Source organism: Sturnira hondurensis, unplaced genomic scaffold (assembly GCF_014824575.4).
Source record: "Sturnira hondurensis isolate 20B ecotype Veracruz unplaced genomic scaffold, ASM1482457v3 Scaffold0006829, whole genome shotgun sequence".
Lineage (NCBI taxonomy): Eukaryota > Metazoa > Chordata > Mammalia > Chiroptera > Phyllostomidae > Sturnira > Sturnira hondurensis.
Window position 1 is genome coordinate 1,236,444 of NW_028079460.1, and position 18,399 is coordinate 1,254,842.

Sequence of the window (18,399 nt, forward strand, 5' to 3'; positions counted from 1 at the left end):
TCTAAAAGGGGGGAGAGAGAGAGAAAGAGAGAAAAGGAGTTTCGAGATCTGGCTGATGTATATACGTGCCTGCAGGATTTGGTGACATTATACATGGAACTGGATACTCAGAGCGCTGGATCAAGGGAGGTGGGACATAAATTAGGTGTGGGAGAATTTATTGATACAGGAGCACTCTCCTGTGATGTAGGATGTAAATCCTGGCAGGACCCCTGGGATACAGGGTGAATGCCCCTCTGGGATAGTCCTAGGAGGCTTGGGGAAAATGACGGCCCATACTGAGAAAGATAAAAATGCCAACACAAATCATTTATGTTGATGACCGTTATTGAAAAACTGGGAGAGTACTGAGACCTTTTGAGGATTTTTGGACAAAAGATCTAAATTAACACTGATAGTTGACAACCCAAATTTATACCACGGCCCCCTGTTAGAGTAGGAGCATATGGGGTTTGGATAATAACTGGGGTCCCAGCTCAGGTCTGGTTCATGTTATAGTCACTGACTGAGGCCATGGGTCCACCCAGTGGTCATTTCCCCATGTGTACATACATCAGATAATTGAAATGGACATCCTTTGATAGCGTACAATACTCACTATTGTTTCTGGACCCAACAAGTAAATGATGAAGGCCAAGTGGAGGTCTGCAACTGCCCCACACCAAAATAATGAATTAAAAAAACTACTACCATATCCTAGGGAAAACAGAAGAGGTTAGTGCCACCCTCAAAGACATAAAGAACACAGGGGAGGTGGCCCCTGGTAAGCCACCAGTTTGGCTTCTGCAAAAACTGCATAGATCACAGCAGGTGGCAGTGATCTACCATAAACTTAAGCAAATAGTCACTCCAATTGCAGTTGCTGTTTCCTATATGGCAATTTTGTAGAGCAGTTTCATATAGCCTGTGGTTGGTGTTATGTAGCCGTCAATCTAGTAAATAGGTCGTTTTTTATCCCAATTAGATCAGAAAGGTGGATCAGAAGAAGTTTGCATCCACACGGGAAGGACAAAACATAAACTTACGGTCTTTCCCCAGGACTTCTGTCATCTTCTCATTAGACAGAGCCATGACTGTTGGTACATTTGGAAGAACATGATACTGGTTCACATATAGCAGGTCCTCAAATATTTCATTTAACATCATTTTGTTGTACCATTGATGAGATGCCATAGAAACTTAACTCTTATTTATGAGTATATCAATTAGCCTATGCTAAATGGTTTCATTAAACCTTGTTTCCCTTAAAGTTGCAGAGCCTGTCATCAATATTAAGTGAGGACTTATACCATGAAGATATTGTGGGTTTAGTTATAGACCACTGCAATAAAGTGAATCAAAATATTTTTGTTGGTGGAGGGTCTAGCCTTCAATTTGTAAACAAAACAAAACACACACACACACACACATACATCTGTGAAGTACAGTAAAGCAAGGTGCAAAAAAACAAGTTATGCCTGTGCCTATAGTGTCATGCTAATCAGACCAGAAGAGCAAGAAGTGGCGAGTAGCCCTGGCTGGTGTGGCTCAGTGGATTGAGCGCCACCCTGTGAACCAAAGAGTTGCTGATTTGATTCCCAGCCAGGGCACATGCCTGGGTTGCAGACCAGGTCAGGTCCCCAGTAGGGGGCGTGTGAGAGGCAACCACACTGATGTTTCTTTCCCTCTCTTTCTCCCTCCCTTGCCCTCTGTCTAAAACAAATAAAGTCTTTAGAGAAAAAAGAAAAAGAAGAAGAAGTGACAAGTACATCAGAGGTCCTGGAAAAATACATGAATTCAGAGAATGAAAAATAACCCTACAAAGATTCAGGAAAAGGGGAAATTTTTAGAGGTCCAGTGGTCTGGACTTCTTCAAGGTAAAGAACCAATTATTGTATCTCACACCATCTAAGAAATGGTGGAGATACACACCATTGTATCTCCACAACTAAGAAAGAAGTAAAATACCAATTTCTTAGGATTCTATAGCAATGTATTTCACACTTGAAAATACAACTGTCATCACCTTACCAGCTGACACTAAAGACTAACAACTTCAAGCGAGACCAAAAGTAAGAGACTCCTGCAGCCATATGACCTGGCAGACCCTATGAGACTAGGGTGTCTGTAGAAGAGAAAGATGCTATGTGCGGTTTGGCAAGCTCTAACGGGAGAATTGCAGTGTAGACCCCCTAGAGCTCTGAAGCAAAGCCGTGCCAGCTGTAGTGAAGAAATACGCACCATTTGAAAAGCAGCTGTTGGAGCGCTACTGGACTCCAATAGGGACAGAGCAACTGACGACAGTTCATCAAGTGACCGAGTAGCCAGAACTGCCCACCACACACTGACCTGTCAGGTCCTCCATGTCATCAGGAAGGCTGGGCCAAGAAAGAACACATTCTGTTGTGGTAGTGGCATCTTGGGATCTGGTGTAAGAGGGGTCAGAGGGCACAAGAAGCTGAAAAGCAACTGGCCCAGACTCCCATGCCATTTATGTCTTACACTGGCATCTTTTCTTTTGCTGATGCCTATGACCTTTTTTTGGGATTGTCTTAATCCCTTAACCACTATAAAAAAATACCATAAACTGAAAAACAGTTTATAAAAACAGAAATTGATCTCTCATAGCTCTGTAGGTTGGAAAGACCAAGATCAAGGTGCAAGCAGATTTAGTGTCTGGTGAGTACCCACTTCCTAGTCCATATAGAGCCATCTTCTCACTGTGTTTTCACATGGCAGAGGGGCAAGAGAACGCTCTACAGACTCTTTTTTCAGGGAACTAATCTGATCCATGCAGCCTCTGTCCTCATGACCTAATCACCTCCCAAAGGCCCCACTTCAAAATACCATCACACTGGGGATTAGATTTCAACACGGGAATTCAGGGGGAGAGACACAAATGGCCTACGGCAAGGATCCCTGGTGAGGAGTGATCAGAGGAGGAAAAAGTCTAAGCTTGGCTCACAGATGAGTTGGAATGGTATGCAGGTACCAGCCAGACAGTGTTATTGCCACATCAAGACCGCAGTCAGGAGTGGCCCTAAAAGAAAGTGGTAAGGCGAAATCCTCCTAGTAAAGAGATTTTACAATACATTTGGTCATCTACTTCGTGTAGAAAGAAAAGATGAGAATATACACAGTCATGAGAGCAGTGACAAATGTCCTGATTTGTTGGTCAGGAGCTTGAAAATATAGAGTGGAAGATCAAGGACAAGAAGGTCCAAGGATGAGATGTCAGTAGACCCATGGGAGTGGTCTTGAAGTGTGATGATCTCTGTATCAGAGGTTAATGCCCACCAGAAAGCATCCATCAGATCAGGCTCTGAACAACCGAGTAGCAGGATGAGTCAGCCACTATCTGTCATCAGCCACCCCAGTTTCAAACGATGGGTATACTCAACTGAGTAACTAGTGGTAGGAACAGAGGCTATGCATGGGCCCAAAGCATGAGCTCTGACTCCCCTGGGCTCAATTAGCTACTGCTGCTGCCCATGTCCAAACTGCCACTGATAAATACCATCACTAAACCCTGGATATGGTGCTATTCCTTGAGGAAAATAACCAACCACTTAGGGGCAAGTTGGGGACACTAGATTCCATCATTTCTGACTGAGATTGACACATATTCTGAGTATAGGCATACTTCATTTTATTGCACTTCACTTGAAGGCAAGACCAGCAAAAGGATTACTCCTCCCTTTACTGAAATACTTGCTTTATTGCAGTTCCAGGTCTGAAACTGAACCCACAATATCTCTGAAATATGCCTGTATAGGTTTGCCTTTCCTGCCCATAGGGTCTCAGTCCTGCTCTCCAAGGATTTACAGGATACCTGACCCTTCAACATAGGGCTCACATTACATTTCTTTAGTCTAAGAGCTCTACATTACAGTACAGGGGGTATGACAGTGGGCATGCAACCAAAGGGTCCACTGGTCTTATACTGCCCCATTTAGAGGCCACCAGTCTGATAGAGCAGTTCAGTGGCCTCTTAAAGATACAGATGAGGCACCAGCTTCAAGATGAAACTCTAGGAGGATAGGTCACCACCCCCCAGAACACATCAACCACCATTGTATAATTTTTGTCTCCAACAGGTAGAGTATGTGGACCTGAGAATTAATTACATAGATCTAAGATAGAAACCAAGTGGCCTCCACTTATTTTCACTCAAAGCGAACTAGGTGGGGAATTTGAGTTTAAGGTCTAGAGGTCCTGAAAACCAAAGATGTAATGCTGCTTCTATGGATCACAGTTAAGAATCCCTTTTGGCCCTGACTGGCGTGGCTCAGTGGATTGAGTGCCAGCCTGGCAAATGAAAAGTCACCGGTTCTATACCAAGTCAGGGCACATTCCTGGGATGCAGGCCAGGTCCCCAGTTGGGGTTCTGCAAGAGGCAACGGATCGATGTATCTGTCACACATCGATTTTTCTCTCTGTCTTCATCCCTCTCTTTCCTTGTCTCTAAAAATAAATATCTTTTAAAAAATCCCTTTTGAACTTTGGGATCTTTGTGGTAGCTCTGGCTGCTGTGGCTCAGTGGATTGAACACTGGCCTGTGAATCAAAGGGTCACCCGTTCAATTCCCAATCTGGACACAAGCCTGGATTGTAGGCATGGTCCCCAGTGGGGATGCCCAAGAGGCAACCACACACAACCACACACTGATGTTTTTGTCCCTCTCTTTCTCCCTTCCTTTCCTGATCTCTAAAAATAAGTAAATTAAATTAAAAAAAATAAAGGATACAATGTCCTGACCCCTTTGCCTTAATTTGGGACAACTCAGAAGAATTATCTCCATTTCATAACTCCCTGGAGAATCCTAGGACCAACTGAGGACTCAGTTACAATCACATTGTGTCATCTACTCCCTCTGCTCAATCCTGTTTCCTTCACTTCTCTATAGGTAGGTCTCCCAAGAGCACTCCCAAATAAAGCTTTGGTATGAAACTCTCCGTATCAAAGTCTATTTCCAGGTGCACCCAACCTGAGACACTCAGTCTTCCCAACCCTACACACTTCCTCCCATTGGCCACCCTCCTTGAGCCTTTCAGACTGGAGTATAAAAAGTCTACCATATCCCTCCTCTAGGTGTCTCTCTATCACTTTAAAGATGAGTTTTACTTCTGTAGTTTCTAAAGTCATTTGTGCTCATTATCCTGATACCACACACTCATGTTGTCAGATGAAAGAACTTCTACTAGACCAGAGGTTCTCAATCAGGGATACTATCCCCTAGCAAGAATTTTGGAAATTTGTAGGGGCAGGATTTTTGTTGTTTCACAGTGATGGTGGGGGGAGTTCCTAATATTTAGTGGTCAGAGGTAAGATATGCTAAACACCCTACAACACACACAACAGAGACTTGTTCTACTTTCTACTAGATGTACATATTAGTGAAAAGCTTGTTTGTAATGACATGAGCTTACGTTCTGTTTTATATATAAACACTAAGTATTTACCAGTTTTAAAGTATACTAAATCTTGTAGGCATGCAATCATTATGTAAATTCAGTTAAAACAGTACTTTTTTTTGCTTGGAACTTCTGCGAGGGTCAGTCACCATTTCAGAAAAACATGTTAACTAAGGCTGTATTTTTCATGGCATTTGGGTGTCTACATGAATATCTATTGGTCAAAATATTTCATTATAGATTCTCGTTGTGCTGGAACATTTACATACTGAAAAAATACTATTCTTTATTACTTTCCTTTTATTTCTCCTTTATAGAAAATTTAAGCATACATATACATAAACATGTAATTATGTCTACAGATAATGTTATCAATAAATTTAATTTTTGGATTCTAAAGAGAGTTTTACAATTTTTTGTGTAAAAACAAAAGGCAATGGTGGGAATCCTGGGAGAATAGTAGCTGCAATGAAAACCTGGTTTTTGGCTTTTCTTGCATCTCCACATAAGATAGAACAAATAGCAAAATCAAAGACTAATTAAAGACATTTACAATAGAGCTAGGTGACAAAGTATACTTTCAAATTCTGTAGTAAAAGTGGGTAGGAACAACATCAACAGCTCTTAAACTTGAATTCTATGTGTCTGTAGAAGCAGAGAAAAGCAACAGGGTATCTGATAGGCCCAAGAAGAGGACAACCCAGACATGCCCCTCAGGTATTCCCTGGAAGTTCTGCAGATCAATTTCAGAACAGCTGAAACTGGCATGGATTTTACTCCTCCACAACCAGTGATTTCAAGAGGCTTGCAGAAGATGGTCTGAAGGCATTACAGCAGTCAGGTTCCTATGAACTTCAAAATCTGACCCACCTAGTCTCCATTCCAGAACAGGGCCCCACATTGAGATGAAACTGCTCATCCACTTCTGAAAAAAATCTTTTTTTACTAGGGCCCTGGCTGGGTGGCCCAGTTGGTTGGAATGTCATCTCGTTCACCAAAAGGCTGCAGGTTTGATCCCTGGTCAGGGCACATATGGGAGGCAACCAGTGGGTGTTTCTCTCTCCACCATCCCCTACTTCCTCTTTAAAATCAATAAATGTATCCTGGGGTGAGGATTAAAAAAATTTACTAGGATTTTGATATAAATTGCATTAAATCTATAGATAAATCTGGGCAGAATTGCTATCTTAACAATATTAACTGTTCCAATCCATGTATATATATTTTAATTTAGACTTTAATTATCTCAGAAATTTTCAATGTCCAACTTTTGTTTTGTCAGAATTATTTTATTTTTTAGTATGCTGTTATGAAATTGTTCCTTCCATTTAATATTCAGGTTGTTGCTAATTTTCTGGCAACAGAAATGCAATTTTTTTGGATATTGATCTTGTACACTGAAACCTTACTATCCTGTTATTACTGCCAGTAACTTTTTTGTTGTTGATTCCTTTGAATTTTTTCTACACATAAGCTCATAGCACCTGTAAATATAGTTTTACTTCTTCCTTTTCATACCATGTCTTTCTCCAGCAAGAACCACTAGTACCATGTTGAATAGAAGTGGTAAGAGCAGATATCTTGGATTTTATTCCTAATCTTAGTTGGAAAAACACCATTAAATGTTTAGTACAGGTTTTTGTTGACACCCCTTTCATGTCTAAAAATATCTGTTATACTCCCATACTTAATTGTAGTTTACTTGGGTATACAAATGTAAATTAGAAATAATCTGTCATCGGTATTTTAAAAGTAGCATTCTAGTCAAGATGGAGTCATAGGTCAACATGCTTTACCTCCTCACAAACCATAGAAAGAACTACAACCAGATCAAAAAACAAATAACACTCAGAACCATGAAAATACTGAGCTAGATGGAAGACTGACAACCAAAGATTTAAAGAAGCCACATTCATCCAGATGGGTAGGAGTGATGGAGTCGTAGAGATAGGCAGAGAGGCAATGCAGCATGGCCAGGTGGCGGCAGTGGAATGGAGGGTCCCACCTTCATATATAGTGGATAAAAATTGGGTGAGTTACCTTGGGAGTGAAGGATACCTTGGGAGCAAGTAATCCTATCCTCAGGCCACAATGCAAAGCCCAGGGTTCCAGCACCAGGAAGATAAAACCCCATTACCTCTGGCTGTAAAAACCAATGGGGGCTGGGGTAATGGAAGAAACCGCCAGATTTCCACCAATTAAAGGGCCCTCACGGACTTAGAACATATGCAAACCCATCCATTCTGGGTTTCACCACCTGGGCAGCAGCTGGTAGGGTGCCAGCAGCATACGAGAAGTGAAATGACTGAAAATGAGGCAAGTGCTGGGCAGACTTTCAGAAGCCAGACAGCAGCACTGTCTCCTCTCAGAGCCCTCCCCCCATACAAAACCACAAAGTGGTAAAGCAGATTACTGGACCCTGGAAATTATCTAAGACTCCGCCCCACACAATTTACAGGTGCCTTTTCTACACAGACCACACTACTAAGACAGTAAAAGCAGCTCTACCTAATACACAGAAACAAATACAGGGAGGCTGCCAAGTTGAAGAGACAAAGAAGTATGTCCCAAATGAAAGAACAGAACAAAATCCCAGAAAGAGAACTAAATGAAACAGAGATAGCCAACCTATCAAATGCAGAATTATGGTGATTAGGACATTCACAGAACTCACTGAATATGGCAACAACATAAAGAAAGAAGTGAAGGTTACACTAAATGAAATAAAGAAAAATACACAGGGAACCAATAGTGAAGGGAAAGAAGCCAGGAGCCAAATCAATGGAACATAAGGAAGAGACAAACTTTCAACCAGAAGAGAAGGAAGAAAAAAGAATTCCAGAGGGGGGGGGAGAGAAGGGGGGGAGGGCTTAGGAACCTCTGGGACAACTTTAAATGTATGACATCAAAATCATAGCAATGCCAGGAGAAGAGCAAGAGTAAGAAATTGAAAACTTATTTGGAAAAATAAGGAAACAAAACTTCTCTAGTTTGGTGAAGGAAATAGACACACAAATCCAGGAAGCACAGAGAGCCCAAATGAGCTGGACCTGAAGAGGACCACAACAAAACATATCATAATTAAAATGCCAAAGGTTAAAAAATCTTAAAAGCATCAAGAAAAAAGCAGAATTACCTACAAAGGAGTTCCCATAAGACTATCAGCTGATTTCTCAAAAGAAACTGGGCAAGGAGGGACTGGCAAGTATTAGAAGTATTCAAAGTGATAAAAAGCACGACCTACAACCTAGATTACTCTTTCCAGCAAAGCTATCATTTAGAATGGAAGGCAGATAAAGTGCTTCCCAGACCAGCTAAAGGAGGTCATTATCACAAAGCCATTGTTACATGAAATGCTAAAGGGGACTTATTGAAGACACAGATGAAAACCATGAAAATTATAAAGGCAACAAATTCACAACTATGAACTGAATCTAAAAAACACACAGGACTTCCAGCCAAGATGGAAGCATAAGTAGACACGCTGTGCCTCCTTGCAGAACCAAAAGAAGGACAACAACAAATTTTAAAACAAAAAATGACCAGAACTGACAGAAAATCAAACTGTATGGAAGTCCAACAACCAAGGAGTTAAAGAAGAAACATTCATCCAGACTGGTAGAAGCAGCAGAGATGGGCATCTGGGCAGAGACTTGCTTGCAGCAAGGTGGTGGCTGGTGGACCCAGCAAGGTGGCAGCTGGTGAAGTGGGTGGTCCCACATTCTCGTGCAGATAAATAGGGAGGAACAACTGGGGAGCGAGACAGAACATGCAACCCATGGCTCCAGTGCAGGAAAATAAAGCCTCAGACCTCTGACTGAAAACACCTGTGGGGGTTGGGGCAGCAGTGGGAGGAACTACCAGCTTCACAGGAGAGTTCATTGGAAAGACCCACAGGGTCCCAGAACGTACACAAACCCACCCACCCAGGAATCAGCACCAGAAGGGCCCAATTTGCTTGTGGGTAGTGGGGAAAGTGACTGAAAACTGCCAGAGAGTGGAGCAAGCGCCATTGTTCCCTCTCAGACCCCTCCCCCACATACAATGTCACAACGAAGTGACTTGGGTTGCCCCACCCTGGTGAACACCTAAGGCCCCACCCCTTACTATGTAACAGGAGTGTTGAGATTAAAAAAAAAAAAGGCCCAACTGAAAGAACAGATCAGAGCTCCAGAAAAAAATACAACTAAGGGATGAAGAGATAGCCAACCTATCAGATGCACAGTTCAAAACCCTGGTGATCAACAGAAATGGAGATCATGTAGAGGGATAGCAACAGGGCAGTGGGGGGAGGAGAGAAGGGGAAAAGGTACAGAGAATAAGTACCATAGACGGTAGGTAGAAAATAGACAGGAGGAGGGCAAGAATAGTATGGGAAATGTAGAAGCTAAAGAACTTGTGACACATGGACATGAACTAAAGGGGGGGAATGGTGGGGGAGGGGTGTGCAGGGTGGAGGGGAATGAGGGAGGAAATGGGACAACTGTAATAGCATAATCAATAAAATGTATTTTTTAAAAAACACTGGTAATCAGGATGCTCACAGAATTGGTTGAATATGGTCACAAATTAGATGAAAAAATGAAGGCTATGCTAAGTGAAATCTAGGAAAATGTACAGGGAACCAACAGTGATAGAAAGGAAACTGGGACTCAAATCATCAGTGTGGAGACTTCCGGCCAAGATGGAGGCATAGGTGGAAACACTGTGCCCCCTCCCACAACTAAATTTAAAGACAGTGAGAAAGGAAGAAGGAACTCCTACCCTTTGCAACATCATGGATGGAACTGGAAAGCATTATGCTCAGTGAAATAAGACAGGCGGCGAAAGACAAATACCATAAGATATCACCATTAACAGGAATCTAAACAACAAAACAAACAAGCAAGCAAAATATGACCAATGACACTCAAATACGGAACAGGATGACAGGGTCCAGAGGGGAGAGGGGAGAGAATCATAGGGGAAAAGGGGATGGACTCACGTGAACAAGTATAAAGGACACATGGACAATAACTGAGGTGGGGGGCAGAAATGAGAGGGAGGTGGGGAGCACTGAAGGAGATAGGGCTGGGAATATAAGACAGAAAACTATTTGAACAAGAATTAAATAAAAATAAAAAAAATAATAATAAAATAAAAATTGAAAAAAAAAATAAAGACGGTGAAGTTTTAGAAACAAAAATGCAGCCAAAACAGTGAAAACTGAACTGTACGGAAGTCCAACAACAAAGCACCACTCAGCCAGACCATGTCACAACTCAGCAACCTGGGTTGCCCGGACCTGGTGAACACCTAAGGCTCCACCCCTCATACATAACAGGTGTGAACAGACCAAACATTATGACTCAAGAACAGCTCAAAGCCCCAGAGCCTATAATTCTAAGTGTCCAGGAAATAGCCAAACTTTCAGATACACAGTTCAAAATACTGGTGATCAGGATGCTCACAGAATTGGTTGATTTTAGCCACAAATTAGAGGAACAAATGAAGGCTGAACTGATTGAAATGAAGCAAAATGCACAGGAAACCAATAGTGATGGAAAGGAAGCTGGGACTCAAATCAATGGAGTGGACCAGAAGGAAGAAAAAAATGACCAAACAGAAAATAAGGAAGAAACAAGAATTCAAAAAAAAGAGGAGAGGCTTAGGAACCTCCAGGACATCTTTACATGTTCCAACATCTGAATTATAGGGGTACCAGAAGGGGAGGAGGAACAGCCATGAGTGGAAAACTTATTTGAACAGATAATAAAGAACTTCCCCAATCTGGCAAAGGAAATAGACTTCCAGGAAGTCCAGGAAGCTCAGAGTCCCAAAGAAGTTGGACCCAAGAAGGAACACACCAAGGCACACCATCATTACATTAGCCAAGATTAAAATGAAGGAGAGAATTCTAGAAGCAGCAAGAGATAAGGGGACAGTCACCTACAAAGGACTTCCCATCAGACTGTCAGTGGATTTCTCAAAAGAGACCTTACAGGCAAGAAGGGGCTGGAAAGAAGTATTCCAAGTCATGAAATCCAAAGACCTACATCCAAGATTGCTCTATCCAGCAAAGCTTTCATTTAGAATGAAAGGGCAGATAAAGCTCTTCTCAGATAAGGTCAAGTTCAAGTTCATCATCACCAAGCCCTTATTACATGAAATGTTAAAGGGACTTACCTATGAAAACGAAGATAAAAAATATGAACAATGAAAGGACAGCAAACTCACAGTTATTAACAACCACACCTAAAACAAAAGCAAACTAAGGACAGCTAGATCGGGAGCAGAAACAGAAATGGGGATCACATGGAGGGTTAGCAACAGGGGAGTGGGAGGAGGAGAAGGGGTGAGAAGGTACAGAGAATAAGTAGCATAGATGGTAGGTAGAAAATAGATGGGGGAAGGTTAAGAATAGTATGGGAAATGTAGAAGTCAAAGAACTTACATGTATGACCCATGGACATGAATTAACGGGGGGAAATGTGGGTGGGAGGGGGTGTGCAGAGTGGAGGGGATTAAAGGGGGGGAAATGGGACAACTGTAATAGCATAATCAAGAAGATATATTTTTAAAATATAAATAAGTGAAAAATTAAAAACCACACAAACTAAGCAAACAAGAACAGGAACAGAATTGCAGCTATGGAGATCATTTGGAAGGTTACCAGCTGGGAGGGGGAAGGGAGAGAATAGGGAGCATTAAGGAGCATAATGGTGGGAACAAAATAGACAGGGAGTTGTTAAGAATGGTATAGGAAATGGAGAAGCCAAAGAACTTACACACAGAACCCATGGACACGACGAACTCAGTGGGAGGACTGCTGGACAGAAGGGCGATATGAGGTGGGGGGGCAAAGCGGGAACAAGTGGGACAACTATAACAGCATCATCAACAAAATGCAATTTAAAAAAGTAATGCTCCACTGTCTTTTTAAAACTTTTATTGATTTTAGAGAGAAACATCAGTTTATTGTTCAATTATTTATGCATTCATGGGTTGTTTCTTAAATGACTAGGGATTTAACCTGCAATTTAGCATTATCAGGATGATGCCTTAACCATGTGAGCAACCTGGCCAGGGTTCCATTATCTTTTTTTTTAAAGATTATTTATTTTTAGAGATTGGAAGGAATGGGGAGAGATAGAGGGAGAGAAACATTGATGTGTGAGAGATACATCAGCCAGTTGCCTCTTGCACGTCTCCAGTAGGGGACTTGGTCTGCAACCCAGGCACAAGCCCTGACCGGGAATTGAACCGGCGCCCTTTTGGCTCACAGGCTGGTGCTCAGTTCACCAAGCCACAGCAAGCAGGGTGGCTCCATTATCTATTAATTCCAGTGATTCCTGATCCTCTGTTTTCCCTCTCTCTCTCATCTAGATTCTTTGTCTACAGTGTTCTGAAATTTCATGACATGGCCTGGAGTGGGTTTATTTTCATCCTTAATATCTAGCGTGTGGTGGGTCCTTTCAGTTAAAGTAGTAACTTTCACCTTTGATATTTTCTTGACTTATTTCTTGAATGTGGCCCAGGAATGTAGCCCAGCCCTAGTTTTCTTATATTTTTCTTTTTTTCTCTTATTTGGTCTACTTTTTTTGGAAATCTCAATTTTGTCAACCAAACCTTTTTATAGTTATTCATTTTTGCCATATTTCTTTAACTCCCAAAAGTTTATTCTGTTTATCTTTTATAGCATTCTGTTCTGGTTGTAGGGACATAATACAACACCTCTTATTTCTGAGGACATTAAAAATTTTCATCTTTCTGTTTAGTCTGTTCCAAGTTGCTTCTTCATCCTTCATGCTGGAGACTGCACAGATGTCTGGTCACCTCTGGCTCCACTTGTTTTCAGTGGTACTCTAAAAAGCTGATTAAAAATATCAGCTGTATTCTTATATAGAATAATTAGGTAACTTCTTTAAAGGGTGGGAAGACTTGTTCTACAAAATACAACTATAGCACTTAATAGGGTGATATTGGCACAAAAATAGACAAATAGATTAACAAAAGAGAACAGAAAGACAAGCACAGGGATATATATATTCTATGTTATCTATTTGTAATATTCATAAATATATTACAAATATATATATTTGTATATGTATATATATATATAAATATATATATATATATTTTTCAAAATGGAAATAAAATTGTCCCGATTCATATCATTTAGGAAGATACATTCCAGGTGGATTTAAACACTTAAATGTAAAAGACAAAACCACAAAACTTATAGAGAATAAGAGTACCTGTTTAATCTTGGATTAAGAGAGATTTCTAAAATTATAAAGAATGCTAACTATTAAGTGAAAAGATTAATTTGGCTACAATAAATNATGATATTGGCACAAAAATAGACAAATAGATTAACAAAAGAGAACAGAAAGACAAGCACAGGGATATATATATTCTATGTTATCTATTTGTAATATTTATACATAAATGAATATATATTTTTCAAAATGGAAATAAAATTGTCCCGATTCATATCATTTAGGAAGATACATTCCAGGTGGATTTAAACACTTAAATGTAAAAGACAAAACCACAAAACTTATAGAGAATAAGAGTACCTGTTTAATCTTGGATTAAGAGAGATTTCTAAAATTATAAAGAATGCTAACTATTAAGTGAAAAGATTAATTTGGCTACAATAAATCAACTTCCATTCACCAAAAGATAACTAAGAGAACGAAAAGACTAAACCTCCCCTCATTACTATAGCAAGAATTTGTTCTTGCTATATTGCCTTTAGAAAAAATCCCTTCATTTTCATTTTTGTGGGATATCCTGAGGAAAGAGAGGTAAATAAATTTGGAAGGTATGCTACTCTATGCCAGTGCTAAAAACTTTTTAATGAGAAAAAGATCCAACAATATTTTATAGGGGACCGTTCCATGTGGCCCAGGAATGTAGCCCAGCCCGATTCAGAAAACTGGTGGCAAGTGAGGTCAACACACACGACCCACGCCCGCCCACAGATTCTTCCATGGGGAATCAGGCCTGCATTGTACCTAGGCTGCTTTGAGGCTTGCTTTTGCTAAAACTCCCTCACCCTGAATTGAGGCAGAAAATGTTCACTGCCTTTCTCTAAAGAAACTTCCTAAAATCCGAGCTCAACCTCCCAAGGATGGAGTGTAACCAGTTCAACCACTTTCCCCTTGATCTGCAACATCTTTCTCTTTGAATTAGCATCATTCTTTCCTTTGTTATCTGTAAAAGGTAATCACCTACATTGAACCTGTGCACAGTAAATGAGGACCGTCCTCGATGTAACATACCCAGAAAAGCAATAAAAGCCTGTCCAGGAGGGGTTCAGGCCGCTCTCTCTCACTTAGAGAGTGGCTGTGCTGTCCATTTTTCTCCACAGGACTTCTGCAGGCCATGCGAATTTGTTCGTCAAAGCCACAACACCTGAACCCTGTGGGCCAGAGTCTGCATCAATGTTTGTACTTAGTTGTGATTTATCTAACATATATTTTAAAAAACATTAAAATACAAACACACACACAAGCATAGCCAGTAAAGGAAGAAATATTCGTTTACTCCTTAATTATCTCATGAGCTTTCTCATTATAGTGACCCCACACGAAGGGAAGCAGTTGTCCCCTACACTTCCAAACACTTCCTTTCTGAGGAATCTGATGAATCCCTGTCTAGAAATTCTCTTGGAATTAACTATAATTATCCTATCTCCTCCAAAAGAAAAATTGTTTTCTACTGGTACCTGACCCTTACTTATCAAAGCAGGTTTTAGAAGTGGAACAAAAAATTAAGGAATGAGGATCAGGTTTTAGGCCAAGATAATTATCTTTAGGCCAAGATAATCTAGGAAACCCTAGATGATGCTAGAAAGTGGAACAGCCTTGACAAAACCAAGACCAAGAAATTAGCATAAATAAAGGTTTTATTGGTCAGTTTGGGTGAGTGACATACTGATATACCAATTCACTGTTCCACACACCCAAGGCCCTGAGGTGGCAGGAGAAGCTAAGTCCATTGATGGAGAGAAAGGGGTAGGAGGTGGGAAGAACCTGAAGGCCTCTGAGGTTTAACAAGGCTACCGGGACCGAAACCATCGGCCTAGGAATAAATCCAGGATGGAAAAGGCATCATCCAGGGCTGGAGGTGTCGGTGATTCTGGATCTAAGGAAGAAAATGATACACAGAGACATACTAAATGAAAGGAACTGGAAGGAGGCAAAGATGGAAATAACATTAAAGGGTAGAAAAGGGTTTCCCTTTCCCAAGGAATTAAATGATGGACCACTCTGACTCACACTCTTCACTTACCATCTCTAGGATTGTCGTCTGCTTCTTGATGGATTACTGTGGTCTCGGTGCGGCCCTCACTGTCCACCACAGTCCGGCGCTCCTCTACTGTCTACAAGGAGAAGCCCCCACCACACCCCTAACATCACTAAAGGTGAATTTGCTGGTTTCTTTACAAAGATCCCTCCGTCCAGGGCAACCTGTGGCTACACTTCCCTTTACCCCTCTCTCCCAACTCACCCCATCAGGCCTAGTGATCTTGGTCACAGAGATGCTCTTGAAATAGGATTTGGGCTGGGGCTGCAGAACTGGGCCAAGGCCCTCCTGGGAAACCTGGGAATCAAGATCTAGAAGGGCAGGGAGAGGAAACAGTAAAGAAAGTGTCTAAGGGAGAGGTATACCAGGAAGAAGCTTTAGGGAGGAAGAAGCTTTAGGGAGGAAGAACAGAGGGAAGTGCTAAAGAACAACAGGGGCTGGTATCCTCTCCCTCCAGACTCACCCTTGTCCTCTTTGGCTCTAGAATGGGGGGTCACAGTCCATATATCATCAAACTGTAGAAAGAGCCGAAGTAGATGATATGACCCCTTTCAATCTCAAACTTGAAAAGTCACAGAATCTAAATTATTCCCAAGTTCCAAAACCACCTTTCCCCCAAAGAGATAATGCCATTCAAAATAGCTTTATTTACTCATCCCTCCTCCTTCCTGTTTTATATATCCTTCTACCAAAAGCCTTCCTGAACTGGTAATTTCCTGTCCTTTGCCAACAATCCTGCTTTGTCCGAGAATCACATAAACCAATGAACTCTTTTAATTTTTTTAAGAGAAAAAGCAGAACTCCCATTTCCCCCCCAAAGAAAATCCTACAAGCAGCTTAATTTAGGAAGCAGATAAATACACCGAGTGGAGGGCCCAGGACTTCAATTCATGTCTGCTAGATTCCAACAATGAGTCCACTCCCACAGGCTCTCATTTAAGGATTAGATGTACTCACCCTATGAAAAGGTCTCTGGGAGCCCCAGCCTGGTGCTGGTTTTGGGGAGTCAGGTCTTGTGTCACTCTCCAGAACTCCTCTAAAGATCCTGGGTTGGTGACTATCTGGGTACTTAAGCATTGAGTCCCGGAGCGTCTGTCCCTCCTGCTGTCTCTCACCAGGTGTCTCTGCCTCAGGACCTGGAAGTTCTGCAGAAAGGTGGCAGGTGGGGTTGGTAAAGGATTTGAGATCTTTTAACCCCCCCCCTTAAAATCATCAGTCCTCTCATACTTCCCACCTCCCAACTACTTTCTGCGGGATCCTTATTTCACCCACCAACCCAGTAGAAACCATAGTTCTCCTTCAGGGGGCAAACACACACCAGGAGGACGGGAGGGCAAGGTCCAGGCCCCCATCTCGCTGAAGATGTTATTAAAATCCCGTACTAGGTCATCAAAGCCGAAGTTATCGTGGAAACGCATTCCTCCTTCAGGGCTGAAGCTGAAGCCGAAGCCAAATTCCTCAGGGGGCTGTGGACCTTCAAACCTCGAGCTCCCACGGCCCCACGTGGCTTCTTCCTCTTCTTCCTCATCATCCTCATCTTCATCTCGAGTCATCCCTCCAAAAAAGGGATCTCTGTGGCTGAGGTGGAGGCAGATTGGCCACCAAAATTTCAACACTCACTACTTAAACCATAAAATCAACTCATGGGTAGCAAAGTGGAATAAGAATAGATGTCTGGGAAGGTAAGGTGAGGGTTAGAAGACCAGCCATCGGGGTTTTTAGTGTTTAATCAGTCAATCCTCACCCCAAACAGGGTGAGGATGCCCCCAAACACCTCCCCTTGGGTTTTCTTCAGTGACCCCCAGCCCATCGCCTCTCACTTACTGTACTTTACCCCAGAGCCCCATTGTCTTCCCCGCCCGGGGCCCTGTTGCATCACCCCAGGATGGAGAAAGGATTAAGCTGTTTTCCCTCCTCTTAACAACCGCCTTGGTTACTGTCACAGTGCTCAATGTTGTGACTTCTGTCCTCTCCGCAGGAGTTGAGGAAGTGAGGGAAGAGGATGTTTTTCCAAAAACAGTGTGTGAGGTCAAGCGCCCCTCAGAACACCGCCCCCCCTTGTCCAACCCGGTCCCATTCTCACCTCCGAGGTCCAGAAAAGCCGAAAAAGCCCCGAAAAAGGTCGAAGAGACTCATTCCGTATTGGGATTCGAACTCCCGAAACCCACCTGAGGCCCATTCACACCTGGGGAGAACCTGCGCTACGATGTGGGAAATTGGGCGAAGGGTCAGCTCTCATTGCCGGAAAGCAAACTTGCGATCCGGAAACCCTGTCGTAAAACTACCGTAAGCCGGACGTGGAGGGGGCGGGGCGGATGGCCCTCAAATTTGTTTTATAGTATGTTCCCAATGCTGGTAGGTGTTATGCTCCGCCCCTTTGGAAGTGGGTTTTTGAATTTTTATTTTCCAACACCTGCCTCCTAAACTGATTCTTCCCGCCGACCAACCCACTCCAAAAACGTGTTTCGAGCGCTTAACAATGTGGCGCCGGATACGGCCGCCAGGGGGCAGCCCATCTGCACAAATGAACCGGTCTCAGGCCTGCCCTCACCCCTGGCTCATATCCACGAAGGACCAGTCTTCTATCCAAAGCCACCTCCCCGCCCCTTCCCTCGGCCCTATTTGACCTCAGTTAAGTCTAAGTGGGATGGACAAAATATTTTTATCAAGCTCTTTCTAGTACTAAATTCCCCAGAGTTGAACAGAAATA

At 42.3% G+C, this 18,399-nt stretch overlaps 1 protein-coding gene across 5 annotated transcripts; it reads right to left on the reverse strand.

Annotated features, from left to right (window-relative positions):
• Positions 1-5,485: 5,485 nt before the first annotated feature.
• Positions 5,486-17,944, reverse strand: HAX1 (HCLS1 associated protein X-1). 5 transcript variants are annotated; one of them, XM_037050659.1, is made up of 7 exons: positions 17,510-17,740; positions 17,008-17,267; positions 16,647-16,834; positions 16,153-16,204; positions 15,894-16,000; positions 15,675-15,765; positions 5,486-6,318 (listed from the first exon to the last, which is right to left on the reverse strand). In XM_037050659.1, the coding sequence occupies exons 1-7, from the start codon at positions 17,563-17,565 to the stop codon at positions 6,248-6,250; spliced, it is 825 nt and encodes a 274-aa protein (XP_036906554.1). In that variant the 5' UTR covers positions 17,566-17,740; the 3' UTR covers positions 5,486-6,247. The 5 variants fall into 5 exon arrangements, with proteins under 5 accessions (XP_036906554.1, XP_036906553.1, XP_036906556.1 ...); XM_037050658.1 differs by lacking the exons at positions 5,486-6,318; positions 17,510-17,740 and adding exons at positions 15,271-15,527; positions 17,773-17,944; XM_037050661.1 differs by lacking the exons at positions 5,486-6,318; positions 17,510-17,740 and adding exons at positions 15,271-15,527; positions 17,773-17,944 and having other exon boundaries at positions 17,008-17,308.
• Positions 17,945-18,399: the final 455 nt, after the last annotated feature.